Source organism: Oncorhynchus mykiss, chromosome 25, assembly GCF_057628025.1.
Source record: "Oncorhynchus mykiss isolate SJ-2025 chromosome 25, ASM5762802v1, whole genome shotgun sequence".
In the NCBI taxonomy this organism is placed as follows: Eukaryota; Metazoa; Chordata; class Actinopteri; order Salmoniformes; family Salmonidae; genus Oncorhynchus; species Oncorhynchus mykiss.
In genome coordinates this window covers 89,146,372-89,164,186 of record NC_143046.1, presented here as the reverse complement: position 1 = coordinate 89,164,186, position 17,815 = coordinate 89,146,372, and the positions used below count along the sequence as shown (strand labels likewise).

At 54.0% G+C, this 17,815-nt stretch overlaps 1 protein-coding gene across 2 annotated transcripts in view; it reads right to left on the bottom strand.

Moving 5' to 3' along the window:
• Positions 1-17,815, bottom strand: part of zfyve26 (zinc finger, FYVE domain containing 26) — a 112,412-nt gene that overhangs the window by 53,857 nt on the left and 40,740 nt on the right. For both annotated transcript variants that reach the window (XM_090221387.1, XM_090221389.1), the window contains exons 16-21: positions 14,820-14,948; positions 13,400-13,570; positions 11,377-11,610; positions 10,006-10,111; positions 9,017-9,738; positions 5,584-5,808 (exon numbers count right to left, since the gene is read on the bottom strand). In XM_090221387.1, coding sequence (XP_090077513.1) covers positions 5,584-5,808; positions 9,017-9,738; positions 10,006-10,111; positions 11,377-11,610; positions 13,400-13,570; positions 14,820-14,948 — 1,587 coding nt within the window. The remainder of the gene's footprint in view (positions 1-5,583; positions 5,809-9,016; positions 9,739-10,005; positions 10,112-11,376; positions 11,611-13,399; positions 13,571-14,819; positions 14,949-17,815) is intronic.

The following is a 17,815-nucleotide window of genomic DNA, read 5'->3' as shown; positions in this document are numbered from 1 at the left end:
CTCGGGGATTTGAACTTGCAACCTTTCTGACCCAACGCTCTAACCACTAGGCTACCTGCCTCCTCCCTCTAACCACTAGACTACCTGCCTCCCCCCTCTAACCACTAGGCTACCTGCCTCCCCCCTCTAACCACTAGGCTACCTGCCTCCCCCCTCTAACCACTAGGCTACCTGCCTCCCCCCTCTAACCACTAGACTACCTGCCTCCCCCCTCTAACCACTAGGCTACCTGCCTCCCCCCTCTAACCACTAGGCTACCTGCCTCCCCCCTCTAACCACTAGGCTACCTGCCTCCCCCCTCTAACCACTAGGCTACCTGCCTCCCCCCTCTAACCACTAGGCTACCTGCCTCCCCCCTCTAACCACTAGACTACCTGCCTCCCCCCTCTAACCACTAGGCTACCTGCCTCCTCCCTCTAACCACTAGACTACCTGCCTCCCCCCTCTAACCACTAGGCTACCTGCCTCCCCCCTCTAACCACTAGGCTACCTGCCTCCCCCCTCTAACCACTAGGCTACCTGCCTCCCCCCTCTAACCACTAGGCTACCTGCCTCCCCCCTCTAACCACTAGGCTACCTGCCTCCCCCTCTAACCACTAGGCTACCTACCTCCCCCCTCTAACCACTAGGCTACCTACCTCCCCCCTCTAACCACTAGGCTACCTGCCTCCCCCCTCTAACCACTAGACTACCTGCCTCCCCCCTCTAACCACTAGGCTACCTGCCTCCTCCCTCTAACCACTAGACTACCTGCCTCCCCCCTCTAACCACTAGGCTACCTGCCTCCCCCCTCTAACCACTAGGCTACCTGCCTCCCCCCTCTAACCACTAGGCTACCTGCCTCCCCCCTCTAACCACTAGGCTACCTGCCTCCCCCCTCTAACCACTAGGCTACCTACCTCCCCCCTCTAACCACTAGGCTACCTGCCTCCCCCCTCTAACCACTAGACTACCTACCTCCCCCCTCTAACCACTAGGCTACCTACCTCCCCCCTCTAACCACTAGGCTACCTGCCTCCCCCCTCTAACCACTAGACTACCTGCCTCCCCCCTCTAACCACTAGGCTACCTGCCTCCTCCCTCTAACCACTAGACTACCTGCCTCCCCCCTCTAACCACTAGGCTACCTGCCTCCCCCCTCTAACCACTAGGCTACCTGCCTCCCCCCTCTAACCACTAGGCTACCTGCCTCCCCCCTCTAACCACTAGGCTACCTGCCTCCCCCCTCTAACCACTAGGCTACCTACCTCCCCCCTCTAACCACTAGGCTACCTACCTCCCCCCTCTAACCACTAGGCTACCTGCCTCCCCCCTCTAACCACTAGACTACCTACCTCCCCCCTCTAACCACTAGGCTACCTACCTCCCCCCTCTAACCACTAGGCTACCTGCCTCCCCCCTCTAACCACTAGGCTACCTACCTCCCCCTCTAACCACTAGGCTACCTACCTCCCCCTCTAACCACTAGGTTACCTCCCCCTCTAACCACTAGGCTACCTACCTCCCCCCTCTAACCACTAGGCTACCTCCCCCTCTAACCACTAGGCTACCTGCCTCCCCCCTCTAACCACTAGGCTACCTACCTCCCCCCTCTAACCACTAGGCTACCTCCCCCTCTAACCACTAGGCTACCTGCCTCCCCCCTCTAACCACTAGGCTACCTGCCTCCCCCCTCTAACCACTAGGCTACCTACCTCCCCCTCTAACCACTAGGCTACCTACCTCCCCCCTCTAACCACTAGGCTACCTGCCTCCCCCCTCTAACCACTAGACTACCTACCTCCCCCCTCTAACCACTAGGCTACCTACCTCCCCCCTCTAACCACTAGGCTACCTGCCTCCCCCCTCTAACCACTAGGCTACCTACCTCCCCCTCTAACCACTAGGCTACCTACCTCCCCCTCTAACCACTAGGTTACCTCCCCCTCTAACCACTAGGCTACCTACCTCCCCCCTCTAACCACTAGGCTACCTGCCTCCCCCCTCTAACCACTAGGCTACCTACCTCCCCCTCTAACCACTAGGCTACCTACCTCCCCCTCTAACCACTAGGTTACCTCCCCCTCTAACCACTAGGCTACCTACCTCCCCCCTCTAACCACTAGGCTACCTCCCCCTCTAACCACTAGGCTACCTGCCTCCCCCCTCTAACCACCAGGCTACCTACCTCCCCCCTCTAACCACTAGGCTACCTACCTCCCCCCTCTAACCACTAGGCTACCTACCTCCCCCCTCTAACCACTAGGCTACCTCCCCCTCTAACCACTAGGCTACCTGCCTCCCCCCTCTAACCACTAGGCTACCTACCTCCCCCCTCTAACCACTAGGCTACCTACCTCCCCCCTCTAACCACTAGGCTACCTACCTCCCCCCTCTAACCACTAGGCTACCTGCCTCCCCCCTCTAACCACTAGGCTACCTGCCTCCCCCCTCTAACCACTAGGCTACCTACCTCCCCCCTCTAACCACTAGGCTACCTACCTCCCCCCTCTAACCACTAGGCTACCTGCCTCCCCCCTCTAACCACTAGACTACCTACCTCCCCCCTCTAACCACTAGGCTACCTACCTCCCCCCTCTAACCACTAGGCTACCTGCCTCCCCCCTCTAACCACTAGGCTACCTACCTCCCCCTCTAACCACTAGGCTACCTACCTCCCCCTCTAACCACTAGGTTACCTCCCCCTCTAACCACTAGGCTACCTACCTCCCCCCTCTAACCACTAGGCTACCTCCCCCTCTAACCACTAGGCTACCTGCCTCCCCCCTCTAACCACTAGGCTACCTACCTCCCCCCTCTAACCACTAGGCTACCTCCCCCTCTAACCACTAGGCTACCTGCCTCCCCCCTCTAACCACTAGGCTACCTGCCTCCCCCCTCTAACCACTAGGCTACCTACCTCCCCCCTCTAACCACTAGGCTACCTACCTCCCCCCTCTAACCACTAGGCTACCTGCCTCCCCCCTCTAACCACTAGACTACCTACCTCCCCCCTCTAACCACTAGGCTACCTACCTCCCCCCTCTAACCACTAGGCTACCTGCCTCCCCCCTCTAACCACTAGGCTACCTACCTCCCCCTCTAACCACTAGGCTACCTACCTCCCCCTCTAACCACTAGGTTACCTCCCCCTCTAACCACTAGGCTACCTACCTCCCCCCTCTAACCACTAGGCTACCTCCCCCTCTAACCACTAGGCTACCTGCCTCCCCCCTCTAACCACTAGGCTACCTACCTCCCCCCTCTAACCACTAGGCTACCTACCTCCCCCCTCTAACCACTAGGCTACCTACCTCCCCCCTCTAACCACTAGGCTACCTGCCTCCCCCCTCTAACCACTAGGCTACCTGCCTCCCCCCTCTAACCACTAGGCTACCTGCCTCCCCCCTCTAACCACTAGGCTACCTGCCTCCCCCCTCTAACCACTAGGCTACCTGCCTCCCCCCTCTAACCACTAGGCTACCTGCCTCCCCCCTCTAACCACTAGGCTACCTGCCTCCCCCCTCTAACCACTAGGCTACCTGCCTCCCCCCTCTAACCACTAGACTACCTACCTCCCCCCTCTAACCACTAGGCTACCTGCCTCCCCCCTCTAACCACTAGGCTACCTGCCTCCCCCCTCTAACCACTAGGCTACCTGCCTCCCCCCTCTAACCACTAGACTACCTACCTCCCCCCTCTAACCACTAGGCTACCTGCCTCCCCCCTCTAACCACTAGGCTACCTGCCTCCCCCCTCTAACCACTAGACTACCTACCTCCCCCCTCTAACCACTAGGCTACCTACCTCCCCCCTCTAACCACTAGGCTACCTGCCTCCCCCCTCTAACCACTAGACTACCTACCTCCCCCCTCTAACCACTAGGCTACCTGCCTCCCCCCTCTAACCACTAGACTACCTACCTCCCCCCTCTAACCACTAGGCTACCTACCTCCCCCCTCTAACCACTAGACTACCTACCTCCCACCTCTAACCACTAGACTACCTACCTCCCCCCTCTAACCACTAGGCTATCTACCTCCCCCCTCTAACCACTAGACTACCTACCTCCCCCCTCTAACCACTAGGCTACCTACCTCCCCCCTCTAACCACTAGGCTACCTACCTCCCCCCTCTAACCACTAGACTACCTACCTCCCCCCTCTAACCACTAGGCTACCTGCCTCCCCCCTCTAACCACTAGGCTACCTACCTCCCCCCTCTAACCACTAGGCTACCTGCCTCCCCCCTCTAACCACTAGGCTACCTGCCTCCCCCCTCTAACCACTAGGCTACCTGCCTCCCCCCTCTAACCACTAGGCTACCTACCTCCCCCCTCTAACCACTAGGCTACCTGCCTCCCCCCTCTAACCACTAGGCTACCTACCTCCCCCCTCTAACCACTAGGCTACCTACCTCCCCCCTCTAACCACTAGGCTACCTGCCTCCCCCCTCTAACCACTAGGCTACCTGCCTCCCCCCTCTAACCACTAGGCTACCTGCCTCCCCCCTCTAACCACTAGGCTACCTACCTCCCCCCTCTAACCACTAGGCTACCTGCCTCCCCCCTCTAACCACTAGGCTACCTGCCTCCCCCCTCTAACCACTAGGCTACCTGCCTCCCCCCTCTAACCACTAGGCTACCTGCCTCCCCCCTCTAACCACTAGGCTACCTGCCTCCCCCCTCTAACCACTAGGCTACCTGCCTCCCCCTCTAACCACTAGGCTATCTAAAAATCACCAGACACAACATAAACAGTGTGACTTTGTTCAAGCAGAGCCATAGCAACATCCCAAATGGCAACCTCTTCATTTTATAGTGCACTAGATAACAGAGCCCTATGGGCCCTGGCCTAAAGCAGTGCACTAGATAACAGAGCCCTATGGGCCCTGGTCTAAAGTAGTGCACTACAGTACATAACAGAGCCCTATGGGCCCTGGTCTAAAGTAGTGCACTAGATAACAGAGCCCTATGGGCCCTGGTCTAAAGTAGTGCACTAGATAACAGAGCCCTATGTGCCCTGGTCTAAAGTAGTGCACTAGATAACAGAGCCCTGTGGGCTCTGGCCTAAAGTAGTGCACTAGATAACAGAGCCCTGTGGGCCCTGGCCTAAAGTAGTGCACTAGATAACAGAGCCCTGTGGGCCCTGGCCTAAAGTAGTGCACTAGATAACAGAGCCCTGTGGGCCCTGGCCTAAAGTCGTGCACTAGATAACAGAGCCCTATGGGCCCTGGTCTAAAGTAGTGCACTGAATGTATCCCACTGCTGGCTTGCCTCTGAAGTTAAGCAGGGTTGGTCCTGGTCGGTCCCTGGATGGGAGACCAGATGCTGCTGGAAGTGGTGTTGGAGGGCCAGTAGGAGGCACTCTTTCCTCTGGTCTAAAAAAAGATCAATGCCTAAGGGCAGTGATTGGGGACACTGGGTCTAAAGGAGTGCACTATATAGGGTTCCATTTGGAACACAGCCTATGGTTCTACCTGACCCTCCCTCACCAGACATTGATCTGATGTCAGTTTAGCATTTTCCCCACAAATGGTAGAAGCTGATCCTAGATCTGTACCCAAGGGGAAACGTCCACACAGAGTAATGAACCCAGTACTCACCCTCCAGAGCAGCCCAGGCTAGTAGTCTGTCTCGGAGCACCCTCTCCTGGCTGCAGCCCTGTCCATACAGCTCCAGCAGGCTCAGAGCCCTGCCCAGGTCCCGAGAGGCCAGGGCCTGCTGGAAGGCTTCCATAACCACAGCCTGGGCAGGTGTCCCCTGAGGGCCCGACAGGAGTAAAACCACCAGGGGCTTCCCACATAGGGCTGCCCCAAGACCTCCAGCATCTACATATACACACACACACAGAGAGAGTGAGAGAGAGAGAACATGGTTGTTGTAGTTGCTGGGAGGACTTGAGCTCTTGGAACATGCCTCAGGACTACCTGGCCTGATGACTCCTGTCTGTCCCCAGTCATGATGCTGATCCAGTTTCTGTTGTTTTGCCTGTGGCTATGTAACTCTATGTGACCCTATGTAATGCTATGTAACCCTATGTAACGCTATGTAACCCTATGTAACGCTATGTAACGCTATGTAACCCTATGTAACGCTATGTAACCCTATGTAACGCTATGTAACCCTATGTAACGCTATGTAACGCTATGTAACCCTATGTAACGCTATGTAACCCTATGTAACCCTATGTAATGCTATGTAACCCTATGTAACGCTATGTAACCCTATGTAACGCTATGTAACCCTATGTAACGCTATGTAACCTTATGTAACCCTATGTAACGCTATGTAACCCTATGTAACCCTATGTAATGCTATGTAACCCTATGTAACGCTATGTAACCCTATGTAACGCTATGTAACGCTATGTAACCCTATGTAACCCTATGTAATGCTATGTAACCCTATGTAATGCTATGTAACCCTATGTAATGCTATGTAACCCTATGTAATGCTATGTAACCCTATGTAATGCTATGTAACCCTATGTAATGCTATGTAACCCTAAAAAGCTACCTTGTCCTGGACCTTCTCTCGCTCCGTCTGTCTTTCTCAATTCAATTTCAATTCAATTCAAGGGCTTTATTGGCATGGGAAACATGTGTTAACATTGCCAAAGCAAGTGAGGTAGATAATATATAATATATAATAGATAAAGTGAATATATCTCTCTCTGTCTGTCTGTCTCCCTGTCTGTCTGTCTCCCTCTCTGTCTGTCTCCGTCTCTGTCTCTCTCTGTCTCTCGCGCTTCCCCACACCTGCTGTCTCGACCTCTGAATGCTTGGGCTATGAAAAGCCAACTGACATTTTCTCCTGAGGTACTGACCTATTACACCCTCTACAACCACTGTGATTATAAATTTAACCCTGCTGGTCATCTATGAATATCTTGAAGAACGATCTGGCCTTAAAGGCCATGTCCTCTTATAATCTCCACCCGGCACAGCCAGAAGAGGACTGGCCACCCCTCATAGCCTGGTTCCTCTCTAAGTTTCTTCCTAGGTTCCTGCCTTTCTTGGGAGTTTTTCCTAGCCACCGTGCTTCTACATCGGCATTGCTAGCTGTTTGGGATTTTAGTCTGGGTTTCTGTATAAGCATTTTGTGACATCTGTGGGTTTTAAAAAGGGCTTTATAAATACATTTGATTTGATCTGAAGGATTTTGGGTACTTGTCAGTCAGGCTAGTAGACTGGAATTACTACTAGCCAGGGTGACATTCTCTATATCCAGGGGTCCAAAATCTGTGCTGTCGAGCTTGTCTGGCTAATGTTCTGCTAGCCTGGTCTGAAAAGTGCTATCCTCTGGCTAAGTAACGTTCTGCTAGCCTCTGGCTAACGTTCTGCTAGCAGAGGCTAACGTTCTGCTAGCCTCTGGCTAACGTTCTGCTAGCCTCTGGCTAACGTTCTGCTAGCCTCTGGCTAACGTTCTGCTAGCCTCTGGATAACATTCTGCTAGCCTCTGGATAACATTCTGCTAGCCTCTGGATAACGTTCTGCTAGCCTCTGGATAACGTTCTGCTAGCCTCTGGATAACGTTCTGCTAGCCTCTGGATAACGTTCTGCTAGCCTCTGGATAACGTTCTGCTAGCCTCTGGATAACGTTCTGCTAGCCTCTGGATAACGTTCTGCTAGCCTCTGGATAACGTTCTGCTAGCCTCTGGATAACGTTCTGCTAGCCTCTGGATAACATTCTGCTAGCCTCTGGATAACATTCTGCTAGCCTCTGGATAACGTTCTGCTAGCCTCTGGATAACATTCTGCTAGCCTCTGGATAACATTCTGCTAGCCTCTGGATAACGTTCTGCTAGCCTCTGGCTAACGTTCTGCTAGCCTCTGGCTAACGTTCTGCTAGCCCCTGGTTAACGTTCTGCTAGCCCCTGGCTAATAGGGTTACATAGCGTTACATAGCGTTACATAGCGTTACATAGGGTTACATAGCGTTACATAGGGTTACATAGCGTTACATAGCGTTACATAGCGTTACATAGCGTTACATAGCGTTACATAGGGTTACATAGCGTTACATAGCGTTACATAGCGTTACATAGCGTTACATAGCGTTACATAGGGTCACATAGGGTTACATAGGGTTACATAGCGTTACATAGCGTTACATAGCGTTACATAGGGTCACATAGGGTTACATAGGGTTACATAGCGTTACATAGGGTTACATAGCGTTACATAGGGTTACATTGTACAGCCACCAAAAAAACGATATGAAGGGAAAAAACTCCTCCAATGACATCTTTGTAGCAGCTAGCTAGCCATCTAACTGCTAGATAAATACTACATAGATACACAAGACTATTAGCCACGTTATGACTGACTTGTGATCACTTCCTTAGCTATGGTTTGTTCCCAGCCGTAGTTACAGTCGTCTGTTTGTTTGTTTATTTTGTCCAAAATATCGAGTTATTGAAAATGAAACGGTGCATCCCGAATGGAGGCAACAAACAATGTACCAGGCTGTGATTTTACAACCCGATAGCAATATGTTTTGGACTACCAAGAAAATGTATTGGTGAATTATATTAAATCATGCATCGAACTACATCTATCTATTCTGTCAACAACACCTACATCATGGAATGTGGAGTCAAATATAACCTATTTATTTTAAAAACCTCTTTATAAAAGCATAAACTTGGAATTTGATATTTTTGACTGATATTAATGATTGTCTGTTGCATATCCGCAAAGTCAGTCCACTGTTAAGCAGGGAGTCTGTTAAGCAGGGAGTCTGTTAAGCAGGGAGTCTGTTAAGCGGGGAGTCTGTTAAGCGGGGAGTCTGTTAAGCGGGGAGTCTGTTAAGCGGGGAGTCTGTTAAGCGGGGAGTCTGTTAAGCGGGGAGTCTGTTAAGCGGGGAGTCTGTTAAGCAGGGAGTCTGTTAAGCAGGGAGTCTGTTAAGCAGGGAGTCTGTTAAGCAGGGAGTCTGTTAATGTTAAGCAGGGAGTCTGTTATATATATACATACACACACAATACCTTAAAAAGCAAACACAAGACACAAAAAAGCAAAAAAAAAACTCTCTTACCTCCGCCACCGGCTCCATCCTCCCCAGCCCCCGGCGAAGTACCCAGGACGGGCTGAACCATGGCCCCCAGGTAGGCCCTCAGGATGGGGAAGTCTCTAAGCAGGCTTTCCCCCTCCCTGGAGATCTGCTCCCCGTCCAGCACACACTCTTTACGCCCCCCGCCCCGGAACACCAGCCAACCGGACGGCTGTACCCGGGCAGCACCTCGTGGACTGGCACTTAGACAGGCAACGGTGGCCAGGAGAGGGGAGCGGGATTTGAGGAAAGACAGGGCTGATGGTGTGAGGAGAAAAGAGGAGGAAGAGGAAGTTGGTCGTGGAGGTGAAAGAGAAGAGGACAAGATGAGGACGGGAGGTGTAGTTGCTCGGAGGTCCTCCAGCGAGGGAGAGGCTCCAGATTCAGAGCTGGGGGACTGGGACTGTGGCTCAGTGATGCCCAGCATTGACATGTGTTCCTGAGTCTGTAGCTGTAGCAGGGCTGCCAGGCTGGCAGTCCTAAACACCCCTTCCCCTGGTCCGGTCTGTCCTTGCCCAGCCTCTCCCCCAGAACCAGCCTCTCCCCCAGAACCAGCCTCTCCCCCAGAACCAGCCTCTCCCCTGGAGCTAGCTTCCCTCTCTGGTTCGGGGCACCAGTCCCACAAAGGCAGAGCCTCACAGCAGCGCTGCACGATCACCTGCTGGACACTCAGACGCAGACCCTCCTGCTGCAACAGAGACAAAACTCTAGAGAGAGAGAGAGAGAGAGAGAGAGGGTAACAGGGGGAGGGACAGGAGGTTAGTGGAATGGCAAACACAAGATATAACAGTAGGATGTAGAATGAAATGCGCTCGTTCATATTAACACAAGAAACTCAAGCTCATAGTGCTGAAATTGTTTTAATTCAGTGAATGAAAGAGCACGAAATATACTTGTGATACTGCCTCTAAGCCAGGGTTCCCATGATGAATAGGGAGGGGGGGGGGGGGGGGGGGGGGGTTGTGTGTATCTACCTGTCAGGAGCCACCTGTCTATCAAACAGCAGGTGAGAGAGCAGCTGAGATGGGGCCTGGAGGAGAACCAGGAGTGGATTCCCCAACTTCACCTCACTGTTTTGGTCTGAGAAGAGAGACGGAGAGATTGAACAAAACACTGAGTGGACAAAACATTAGGAACACCTGCTCTTTCCATGACACAGACTGACCAGGGTTAATCTAGATGAAAGCTATGATCCCTTTAATGATGTCACTTGTTAAATCATCCACTTCAAATCAGTGTAGATGAAGAGGAGGACCCGGGTTAAAGAAGGATTTTTAAGCCTTGAGACAATTGAGAAATGGGTTGTGTTTGTGTGCCATTCAGAGGGTGAATGGGGAAGACAAAATATTTAAGTGCTTTTGAACAGGGTTTAATAGTAGATGCCAGGCGCACCGGTTTGTGTCAAGAACTGCAGCGATGCTGGGTTTTTCACGCTCAACAGTTTCCCGTTTGTATCAAGAATGGTCCACCACCCGGAGGAGAAACGGAGGAGAAACGGAGGAGAAACAGAGGAGAAACAGAGGAGAAACAGAGGAGAAAGAGGAGAAACAGAGGAGAAACGGATGAGAAACGGATGAGAAACAGAGGAGGAGAAACAGAGGAGGAGAAACAGAGGAGGAGAAACAGAGGAGGAGAAACGGAGGAGAAACGGAGGAGAAACAGAGGAGGAGAAACAGAGTGGAAAGAGGAGAAACAGAGGAGAAACAGAGGAGAAACAGAGGAGAAACAGAGGAGAAACAGAGGAGAAACGGAGGAGAAACGGAGAAACGGGAGAAACGGGAGAAACGGGAGAAACGGGAGAAACGGGAGAAACAGAGGAGAAACAGAGGAGAAACAGAGGAGAGTAAAATACAATTCTGTTTCTATTCTGCTGTTTTATTGCATGTGCAAAGATGTCAGAGAAAAAAATACAATTATAATAAAATAAAATAAATCTGTTACAGGAACAATTGGAGTTAAGTGCCTTGCTCAAGGGCACATTGACAGATTTATCACCTAGTCGTCTCGGGGATTCGAACCAACAACCTTTCAGTTACCGACCCAACGCTCTTAACTGCTAGGCTACCTGCCGCTGTTGTTTGCTTAGCGAGTACCACTTCCTCCCAATTCGGGCACATACCTGGCTCCGACCCGGGACCCTCCGTTTCACAACCACACGTGATCCGTCCTCCCTTAATAAGAGTCTCTGCCACTCAAAAGAAAGCGCTTGAGCACGGACTCCCCTTATTGTTACACGTACATACATATTCGTATGGGTAATGGCCCCAGCGGGAATCAAACCCATCGACGACGTTACAAGCGCCGTGCTCTACCAACTGACCCACACAGGAGGTAAATGCACTCGCCTTCAGATCCCAGGCTGCGTATTAACACCGAAGCCAGCGTGTTGACGTAGTCCACGAAGCTCCTCATGTAGTCTGGCCTGCAAGGGGAGCCCTGGGGCTCGAAGGGACACAGCTGGTCCATCGACCGCAGCAGCTGCTTCATGGAGGAACGCACCGGGTGGGATTCCAACTCCGACTGTTTCAGACTGGCCTGCTCTACCAGGGCTGTTAGGAGGGCACCAGCAGGACTCTCCACTACAGAGACACAACACATTATACACTTAGTTATACACTAACCCCCTAACCCTAGCCCTCTAACTCTAGCCCACTAACCCTAGCCCACTAACCCTAGCCCCCTAGCCCACTAACCCTAGCCCCCTAACCCTAGCCCCTTAAACCTAGCCCCCTAACCCTAGCCCCCTAAACCTAGCCCCCTAAACCCCATAACCATTCAGACTGGCCTGCTCTATCAGGGCTGCTAGGAGGGCACCAACACCACCACCCTCCACTAACCTATCCAGGGCCTGTGATGCTAACCTAGCCAGGGTCTGTGATGCTAACCTAGCCAGGGTCTGTGATGCTAACCTAGCCAGGGTCTGTGATGCTAACCTATCCAGGGTCTGTGATGCTAACCTATCCAGGGTCTGTGATGCTAACCTATCCAGGGTCTGTGATGCTAACCTATCCAGGGTCTGTGATGCTAACCTATCCAGGGTCTGTGATGCTAACCTATCCAGGGTCTGTGATGCTAACCTATCCAGGGTCTGTGATGCTAACCTATCCAGGGTCTGTGATGCTAACCTATCCAGGGTCTGTGATGCTAACCTATATATTATACCTGTGGTTTCTGTAGTGGTGGACAGGGTCAGCAAGGTGATCTATACCTGTGGTTTCTGCAAGGTGATATATACCTGTGGTTTCTGCAAGGTGATCTATACCTGTGGTTTCTGTAGTGGTGGACAGGGTCAGCAAGGTGATCTATACCTGTGGTTTCTGTAGTGGTGGACAGGGTCAGCAAGGTGATATATACCTGTGGTTTCTGCAAGGTGATATATACCTGTGGTTTCTGTAGTGATGGACAGGGTCAGCAAGGTGATCTATACCTGTGGTTTCTGCAAGGTGATATATACCTGTGGTTTCTGCAAGGTGATATATACCTGTGGATTCTATAGTGGTGGACAGGGTCAGCAAGGTGATATATACCTGTGGTCTCTGTAGTGGTGGACAGGGTCAGCAAGGTGATCTATACCTGTGGATTCTATAGTGGTGGACAGGGTCAGCAAGGTGATATATACCTGTGAATTCTATAGTGGTGGACAGGGTCAGCAAGGTGATATATACCTGTGGTTTCTATAGTGGTGGACAGGGTCAGCAAGGTGATCTATACCTGTGGTTTCTGCAAGGTGATCTATACCTGTGGTTTCTATAGTGGTGGACAGGGTCAGCAAGGTGATATATACCTGTGGTTTCTGTAGTGGTGGACAGGGTCAGCAAGGTGATCTATACCTGTGGTTTCTGTAGCGGTGGACAGGGTCAGCAAGGTGATATATACCTGTGGTTTCTGCAAGGTGATCTATACCTGTGGTTTCTATAGTGGTGGACAGGGTCAGCAAGGTGATATATACCTGTGGTTTCTGTAAGGTGATCTATACCTGTGGTTTCTATAGTGGTGGACAGGGTCAGCAAGGTGATCTATACCTGTGGTTTCTGCAAGGTGATATATACCTGTGGTTTCTGTAAGGTGATCTATACCTGTGGTTTCTGTAGTGGTGGACAGGGTCAGCAAGGTGATCTATACCTGTGGTTTCTGCAAGGTGATCTATACCTGTGGTTTCTATAGTGGTGGACAGGGTCAGCAAGGTGATATATACCTGTGGTTTCTATAGTGGTGGACAGGGTCAGCAAGGTGATATATACCTGTGGTTTCTGTAAGGTGATATATACCTGTGGTTTCTGTAAGGTGATCTATACCTGTGGTTTCTGTAGTGGTGGACAGGGTCAGCAAGGTGATCTATACCTGTGGTTTCTGCAAGGTGATCTATACCTGCGGTTTCTGTAGCGGTGGACAGGGTCAGCAAGGTGATCTCTAGGTGCTGTGCCAGGCTCAGTCGGGTAGCGATGCCCTCCTCACTCAGCACAGGGTGGCAGCACAGCAACACTTCCTGTATACAGCAGCCTAAAGGACTGGACACAACGTGGTCCTCCACAATGGATTCTAGAAAGAACACAGCAAGGAGCAGGGAGGGAGAAATACTGAACATTAACTCAACTCTTCTGTCTGAAAATCCAGACCCGTTTTGTGTTAGCCCTTTACACTCTTGGGAATTGGCCTATATGGATAGGGCTACATTGAAACAGCAAAAGTTGCCCAATTAGCAGGAGGGAAGGCAACTTCTTTCATCTGTCACTCAAAAGCCATAAAGATATCTGACGTCATGTATTGCATGTCACTGAACAGCCACGACGTTCTAATGTAGGCGTTAATTAATGTCCAAATGTGTCATGTAGAGGGCTAACATCCCACACCTTGTACTCTGTGTCATGTAGAGGGCTAACATCCCACACCTTGTACTCTGTGTCATGTAGAGGGCTAACATCCCACATCCCACACCTTGTACTCTGTGTCGTGTAGAGGGCTAACATCCCACACCTTGTACTCTGTGTCATGTAGAGGGCTAACATCCCACATCCCACACCTTGTACTCTGTGTCATGTAGAGGGCTAACATCCCACATCCCACACCTTGTACTCTGTGCCATGTAGAGGGCTAACATCCCACATCCCACACCTTGTACTCTGTGTCATGTAGAGGGCTAACATCCCACATCTTGTACTCTGTGTCGTGTAGAGGGCTAACATCCCACACCTTGTACTCTGTGTCGTGTAGAGGGCTAACATCCCACACCTTGTACTCTGTGTCATGTAGAGGGCTAACATCCCACATCTTGTACTCTGTGTCATGAATAGGGCTAACATCCCACACCTTGTACTCTGTGTCATGTAGAGGGCTAACATCCCACACCTTGTACTCTGTGCCATGTAGAGGGCTAACATCCCACACCTTGTACTCTGTGTTATGTAGAGGGCTAACATCCCACACCTTGTACTCTGTGTCATGTAGAGGGCTAACATCCCACACCTTGTACTCTGTGTCATGTAGAGGGCTAACATCCCACATCTTGTACTCTGTGTCATGTAGAGGGCTAACATCCCACATCTTGTACTCTGTGTCATGTAGAGGGCTAACATCCCACACCTTGTACTCTGTGTCATGCCATGTAGTAGTTGACACGGAGGGGAATGACAGCACTAATAGACTGGTACCAAGGCTATATGCATATTCAGATCATGGTCATCTATGGTTTTTTTGACATTGTGAGAGAATGGGTACCTAAGATTTCCAATGTATTTTCATTATATAAGGCAAAAACACGTATAAACTTGTTTAATGCAGTATTGCTCACCTGTCTTGGCGGGGCCCTTGTTGCCACTATGACTGGCTGTGTGGTTGAGGATCTTCCCCATCTGTTGGAGCATCGCAGGAAACCCTCGGATACCCTCAGAGTGTTTCACCTTGGGTTCCACCCTCAGTCCTGAGGAACGAAGGGGATAACAGGGTTAGAAAGGGCTCCGCTATGTCTCCTGAGGAAAGGGGAACGGAGGGGACTAGGGGGACGGAGGGGACTAGGGAGACGGAGGGGAACGGAGGGGACGAGGGAGACGGAGGGGGACTAGGGAGACGGAGGGGACTAGGGAGGCGGAGGTGGACGAGGGAGACGGAGGGGACTAGGGAGACGGAGGGGGACGAGGGAGACGGAGGGGACTAGGGAGACGGAGGGGGACTAGGGAGACGGAGGGGGACTAGGGAGACGGAGGGGGACGGAGGGGGACTAGGGAGACGGAGGGGACGAGGGAGACGGAGGGGACGAGGGAGACGGAGGGGGACGAGGGAGACGGAGGGGACTAGGGAGACGGAGGGGGACTAGGGAGACGGAGGGGGACTAGGGAGACGGAGGGGGACTAGGGAGACGGAGGGGGACGGAGGGGGACTAGGGAGACGGAGGGGACGAGGGAGACGGAGGGGACGAGGGAGACGGAGGGGGACGAGGGAGACGGAGGGGACTAGGGAGACGGAGGGGGACGAGGGAGACGAGGGAGACGGAGGGGGACTAGGGAGACGGAGGGGACTAGGGAGACGGAGGTGGACGGAAGGGACTAGGGAGACGGAGGGGACTAGGGAGACGGAGGGGGACGAGGGAGACGGAGGGGGACTAGGGAGACGGAGGGGGACTAGGGAGACGGAGGGAGACGGAGGGGACTAGGGAGACGGAGGGGGACTAGGGAGACGGAGGGGGACTAGGGAGACGGAGGGGGACTAGGGAGACGGAGGGGACTAGGGAGACGGAGGGGACTAGGGAGACGGAGGGGGACGGAGGGGACTAGGGAGACGGAGGGGGACTAGGGAGACGGAGGGGGACTAGGGAGACGGAGGGGCACTAGGGAGACGGAGGGGGACTAGGGAGACGGAGGGGACTAGGGAGACGGAGGGGCACTAGGGAGACGGAGGGGACGAGGGAGACGGAGGGGGCCTAGGGAGACGGAGGGGGCCTAGGGAAACGGAGGGGGACTAGGGAGACGGAGGGGGACGGAGGGGGACTTGGGAGACGGAGGGGGACTAGGGAGACGGAGGGGGACTAGGGAGACGGAGGGGACTAGGGAGACGGAGGGGACTAGGGAGACGGAGGGGGACGGAGGGGGACTAGGAAGACGGAGGGGGACTAGGGAGACGGAGGGGACTAGGGAGACGGAGGGGGACTAGGGAGACGGAGGGGGACTAGGGAGACGGAGGGGGACGGAGGGGGACTAGGGAGACGGAGGTGGACTAGGGAGACGGAGGGGGACTAGGGAGACGGAGGGGGACTAGGGAGACGGAGGGGGACTAGGGAGACGGAGGGGGACTAGGAAGACGGAGGGGGCCTAGGGAGACGGAGGGGGCCTAGGGAGACAGAGGGGGACTAGGGAGACGGAGGGGGACTAGGGAGACGGAGGGGGACTAGGGAGACGAGGGGGACTAGGGAGACGAGGGGGACTAGGGAGACGGAGGGGGACGGAGGGGGACTAGGGATACGGAGGGGGACGGAGGGGGACTAGGGAGACGGAGGGGGACTAGGGAGACGGAGGGGACTAGGGAGACGGAGGGGACTAGGGAGACGGAGGGGACTAGGGAGACGGAGGGGACTAGGGAGACGGAGGGAGACAGAGGGGACTAGGGAGACGGAGGGGGACTAGGGAGACGGAGGGGACTAGGGAGACGGAGGGGACTAGGGAGACGGAGGGGACTAGGGAGACGGAGGGGACTAGGGAGACGGAGGGGACTAGGGAGACGGAGGGGACTAGGGAGACGGAGGGGACTAGGGAGACGGAGGGAGACGGAGGGGACTAGGGAGACGGAGGGGGACTAGGGAGACGGAGGGGACTAGGGAGACGGAGGGGACTAGGGAGACGGAGGGGACTAGGGAGACGGAGGGGACTAGGGAGACGGAGGGGCACTAGGGAGACGGAGGGGCACTAGGGAGACGGAGGGGCACTAGGGAGACGGAGGGGCACTAGGGAGACGGAGGGGGACTAGGGAGACGGAGGGGGACTAGGGAGACGGAGGGGGACTAGGGAGACGGAGGGGGACTAGGGAGACGGAGGGGGACTAGGGAGACGGAGGGGGACTAGGGAGACGGAGGGGGACTAGGGAGACGGACTCTGTACCCTATCCCTCCCCACTGTACCCTACCCCTCCCCACTGTACTCTACCACTCCCCACTGTACCCTACTGCACCCTACCCCTCCCCACTGTACCCTACCCCTCCCCACTGTACTCTACCACTCCCCACTGTACCCTACCCCTCCCCAATGTACACCACTGTACCCTACCCCTCCCCACTGTACCCCTCCCCACTGTACACCACTGTACCCTACCCCTCCCCACTGTACCCTACCCCTCCCTTCTGTACCCTACCCCTCCCCTACTGTACCCTACCCCTCCCAACTGTACCCTACCCCTCCCCACTGTAGCCTACCCCTCCCCACTGTACATTACCCCTCCTCACTGTACCCTACCCCTCCCCACTGTAGCCTACCCCTCCCCACTGTAGCCTACCCCTCCCAACTGTAGCCTACCCCTCCCAACTGTAGCCTACCCCTCCCAACTGTACCCTACCCCTCCCCACTGTACCCTACCCCTCCCCACTGTAGCCTACCCCTCCCCACTGTAGCCTACCCCTCCCCACTGTACATTACCCCTCCCCACTGTACCCTACCCCTCCCCACTGTACCCTACCCCTCCCCACTGTACATTACCCCTCCCCACTGTAGCCTACCCCTCCCCACTGTACATTACCCCTCCCCACTGTACCCTACCCCTCCCCACTGTACATTACCCCTCCCCACTGTACCCTACCCCTCCCCA